Here is a 4,896-nt window from a genome sequence, read left to right on the forward strand (position 1 = left end):
AAACAGATGTGTGCTCAGGCGCCTGCGGCCGGGTGTAGAAACAGATGGGTGCTCGGGCGCCTGCGGCCGGGTGTAGAAACAGGTGGGTGCTCGGGCGCCTGCGGCCGGGTGTAGAAACAGGTGGGTGCTCAGATGCCTGCCTCACTCAGCATTATGGGTTTCCTGCTGCCTTTAGCATATATGGAGCTCCTACTGTGTTCAGCATGCGTAGAGCTCCTGCGGTATCAGGCTTCTGCTATATTTGGCAAGTATTGGGCTCCTGCTGTATTCAGCGAGTATTGGGCTCCTGCTGTATACAGCATGTGTGGGGATTCTACTATGTTCAGCATGGGCGAAGCGCTGTTCCTTGCTCTGTACTGTCACGTGACTCCGCATGTGCTGACCTCACATCTTCTCTGTCTCTGCTGTGCTGATGACCATCCAGTTGAACCCTGCGAGGTGGACGGTGGTGGTGAATCTCCACAGTGTAGGTGGCCCCGGTCCATGAGGAGCACCGACCTGCCATTGAGTTGTTTCCTTTACCTGAGGAGCCATTTCCGTGTCCCATGGCCCCATTGGCTGGGTCTCCGGACAGACCCAAATGGGACCTGCCCCTTGCGGCCATCTGGTGCCAGGCTTTGGTGCAGGGGCTCAGGGAAGGGGCACTGATGCAGTGGTGTTCTGTGCTGACCACACCACTGTCAGAATGGCTGTGCACACAGGAGTGAGAGGTGGTGCTCGGGGAGGCGGGGGGCAGAGGTCAGAGCCAGCTGAATGTGGGGCTGGCGCCTCCAGGCTGTGTTGTCTCCCCTCAGGTTCTCGAGCCCCACACCCCTGTGGAGGAAGGTGCTGTCTACTGCAGTCGTTGGGGTGCCCCTGCTCCTTGGAGCCCGCTATGTCATGGCAGAGGCACGGGAGAAGAGGAGGATGCGGCTCGTGGTGGATGGCATGGGGCGCTTTGGCAGGTAGGAGGGCCCAGCAGCGGCGGGCAGGGGTGTGGTGTGGCGGGGGGGTGCGGCGTGGCGGGCGGGGGGTGCGCCGTGCAGGACTGCCTGCTCCAGATGCCCTCACAGGCGTGGCGGGTGGGGTGGGAGGGCTGCAGGGCTTTGCTGAGGATTCTACAGATGCCTTTCAGACATCCTTTCCTACATGGGAAGGTACTGGCTGAAGGGACAGTGAGCCCTGCTGGGCCTGTGGGGTGGGGTGGGGTGTAGACCAGGGTCCTCCACACTGGATGCAGCTGCCACAGGCCCTTCCCCAGATCAGCCTTGGTCTGAGTGGGGAGGGGCTCCAGCCCTGGGCCAGTGCCTTCTCCCTCAGGCTTCTAGGCTGGCAGAGAAGCAGCTGCCCTGCCTTCCTTCTCTTCTCGCCCCATTCCAAGGTTTGGACCTGGGAGAGGAGGCTGCCTCTGTCTCTGCCCCTGAAGATGGGCCAAATTGGGTTATTGCTGTCAGGGCCCATTCTTCCTCCTTTACCTTACAGTGCAGAACTCGGGGGAGAGTGGGGACACATTCTGTTGGAACCCTTGGGCGGGCATTCCTGCTTTTGGTCAGATCCTAGAATTCCTGCAGCCACAAAGCCCTGCCTAGCCTGAGCCTCGTGGAACCAGCTCTCGGCTTTGAGAGAAACCTGTTAGCCCAAAGCCCCTTTGAACAGAGTGGCAGAGCGGGAAGGAGGCAGGGAGGGTATGGTCCTCTGAGCATCTGCCAGGCCTAGGTCAGTTTCTCCGCAAGTGCCTTGGCTTCTGGTGCCTTCAGGGACTTCACTAGAAGCTTCACAGAAATTTCCTCCAGCAGTGAGTGGAAGCTTGCGGATAGCTGGGCACTGCAACCTCCATATCCCAGGTTCAAGCAGTTCTCATGCCTTGGCCTCCTGAGTAGCTGGGGCTACAGGTGTGTGCCACCATGCCCGGCTAATTTTTTGTATTTTTAGTAGAGACGGGGTTTTGCCATGATGCCCAGGCTGGTCCCGAACTCCTGAGTTCAGGTGATCTGTTTGCCTCAGCCTCCCAAAGGGGTGGGATTACAGGTGTGAGCTATCATACCTGACCTAAATTTAACTTTTTTTTTATTTTTAATTTTTTATTTAACTTACTATTTTTTTATTTTTTGAGACGGAGTTTTGCTCTTGCTGCCCAGGCTGGAGTGCAGTGGTGCAATCTCGGCTCACTGCAACCTCCACTTCCTGGGTTCAAGCAATTCTCCTGCCTCAGTCTCCTGAGTAGCTGGGATTACAGGTGCCCGCCACCATGCCCGGCTAATTTTTGTGTTTTCAGTAGTGATAGGGTCTCACCATGTTGGCCAGGCTGGTCTTGAACTGCTGACCTCGTGATCCGCCTGCCTCGGCCTCCCGAAGTGCTGGGATGACAGGCGTGAGCCACCACATGGGCCATGCCTGGAGTTTTTATTGGGGTATTAATACTTGGGTGGGATTGATTGAAAATCTCCAGTTTCTCAGAAAATCCCAGGAACTCATTTTCCAGCCCCAGCCCTCCCACTCCCATCCCCGTAGGCCCCAAAGTGGTGGGTCTTCGCCCGGAGTCCCTCCTTAGCATAAACCCTCAGGGCCACCATGGAAAACAGAGGCACTCCTTATCACTCAGGAAATTCCAAGGACTGAAGAAGGGACAAAGGTCAGACCTCTCTTTAGGTACATCGTACATGATTGGACACCTTTGACGATTACAGGCTTGTAATCATTGTACAACAAGAGTCCCTGGGCCAACTGCAGGGGCCCAGCGTGGCAGCTGCCCGATTTGTACATAAAGCGTTATGGGAACACAGCCATGCCCATGTGCTCATGCATGGCCACAGTGCCTAAAATATTCCCCATCTCATCTTTTACAGAAACATTTCACTGCTTCCTGTTTTCTCAGTGTGGGTTTGTCTAATGTTTGCTCCTGTTCATACTCAGTCATCCGTTTGGGCAGGAATCACACAGGAGTGACACTGCTCTGCTTCTCTCCTGCCGGGGGCACACGATTTCAGTTTCCCCTTTTGATTGCCTTGTCATTAGCCATATGGAGGCAGTTGAGATGATGTGTCTGTTCTCACTGCTCCTTCACCCAGCAGTTTGTTTCTTTCTTTATTCAGACGGAGTCTTGCTCTGTTGCTCAGGCTGGAGTACAGTGGCGACATCTCGAGTCACTGCAGCCTCTGCCTCCTGGGTTCAAATAATTCTCCCAGCCCCAGTCTCCCGAGTATCTTGGATTACAGACACCTGCCACCACGCCTGGCTAATTTTTTTTTAATTTTTAGTAGAGATGGGGTTTCTCCGTGTTGGCCAAGCTGGTCTTGAACTCCCGACCTCAAGTGATCCATCTGTCTCAGCCTCCCAGAGTGCTGGGATTATAGGCGTGAGCCACCGCACCCGGCCTCCTTCCAGCAGTTTAGCACTCACTGATACTTTTTTTTTTGAGACGGAGTTTCACTCTTGTTGCTCAGGCTGGAGTGCAATGGCACAATCTCGGCTCACCACAATCTCTGCCTCCCAGATTCAAGCAATTCTCCTGCCTCAGCCTCCTGAGGAGCTGGGGATTACAGGCACGTTCTACCACGCCTGGCTAATTTTGTATTTTTTAGTAGAGGCGGGTTTCTTTATGTTGGTCAGGCTGGTCTTGAACTCCTGACCTCAGGTGATCTGCCCACCTCAGCCTCCCAAAGTGCTGGAATTATAGGTGTGAGCCACCACACCCAGCCTCCAACATTTTATTGTGAAAAACTTCAAACATACAACAATGTTGAAAATGCTCTGTGTTGGCCGGGCGCGGGGCTCAAGCCTGTAATCCCAGCACTTTGGGAGGCCGAGATGGGCGGATCACGAGGTCAGGAGATCGAGACCATCCTGGCTAACACGGTGAAACTCCGTCTCTACTAAAAAAAATACCAAAAAACTAGCCGGGCGCGGTGGCGGGTGCCTATAGTCCCAGCTATTTGGGAGGCTAAGGCAGGAGAATGGCGTAAACCCGGGAGGCGGAGCTTGCAGTGAGCTGAGATCCGGCCACTGCACTCCAGCCTGGGCGACAGAGCGAGACTCCGTCTCCAGAAAAAAAGAAAAAGAAAAAGAAAATGCTCTGTGAGGCAATGCTGGGTGGCTCACACCTGTAATCCCAGCACTTTGGGAGGATGAGGTGGGTGGATCACCAGGTCAGGAGATCGAGACAATCCTGATGAACACAGTTAAACCCCGTCTCTACTAAAAATACAAAAAATTAGCCGGTTGTGGTGGTGGGCACCTGTAGTCCCAGCTACTTGGAAGGCTGAGGCCAGAGAACGGTGTTAGCCCCGGGGCGGAATTTGCAGTGAGCCGAGATCGCGCCACTGCACTCCAGCCTCGGCGACAGAGCGAGATTTCATCTCAAGAAAAAAAAAAAAAAATTAAATCCCTTCTCCCCCAAGCACAAGTCTATGGGACTTTTTCACATCTTTAACTTTTGTTACAAAAGTGTTGTGTTTACTATAACAAATTTTAATAGTAGAAAAGTTAGAAATGTAGAAAGCTCCCCTTAGACCTGCACCAAGGGTAAAAGCTCTCCAAGAATTTTATCAACGCATATTGGCTCATGTGTCAGCTCACATGTTCCCTTAAGTGTACAAATGTGACCTAAAATGAGATGCACCTACCCTGCCCTCGGGGTGTCTCCCTCTGCAGTCCACAGCTTCACGTGGCCTCTTAAGTACCTCAAGGGTAAAAGGATTTGAACCTTTTATTATTATTATTATCATCATCATTATTATTATTTTTGAGACAATCTCGCTTTGTTGCGCAGGCTGGAGTGCAGTGGCACAATCTCGGCTCACTGCAACTTCCACCTCCTGGGTTCAAGTGATTCTCTCGCCTTAGCCTCCCGAGTAGCTGGGATTACAGGCATGTGCCACCACATCCTGCTAATTTTTTTTTTTTTTTTTTTTTTTTTTT

The 4,896-nt window shown here is 53.0% G+C and overlaps 1 protein-coding gene across 4 annotated transcripts in view; it reads left to right on the plus strand.

Annotated features, from left to right (window-relative positions):
• Positions 1-4,896, plus strand: part of ADCK5 (aarF domain containing kinase 5) — a 22,794-nt gene that overhangs the window by 6,556 nt on the left and 11,342 nt on the right. For all 4 annotated transcript variants that reach the window (XM_023188233.2, XM_023188236.2, XM_023188235.1 and 1 more), the window contains one exon: positions 795-944. In XM_023188233.2, the coding sequence (XP_023044001.1) occupies positions 795-944 (150 nt within the window). The remainder of the gene's footprint in view (positions 1-794; positions 945-4,896) is intronic.

Source organism: Piliocolobus tephrosceles, chromosome 7 (genome assembly GCF_002776525.5).
Source record: "Piliocolobus tephrosceles isolate RC106 chromosome 7, ASM277652v3, whole genome shotgun sequence".
Taxonomy (NCBI): domain Eukaryota; kingdom Metazoa; phylum Chordata; class Mammalia; order Primates; family Cercopithecidae; genus Piliocolobus; species Piliocolobus tephrosceles.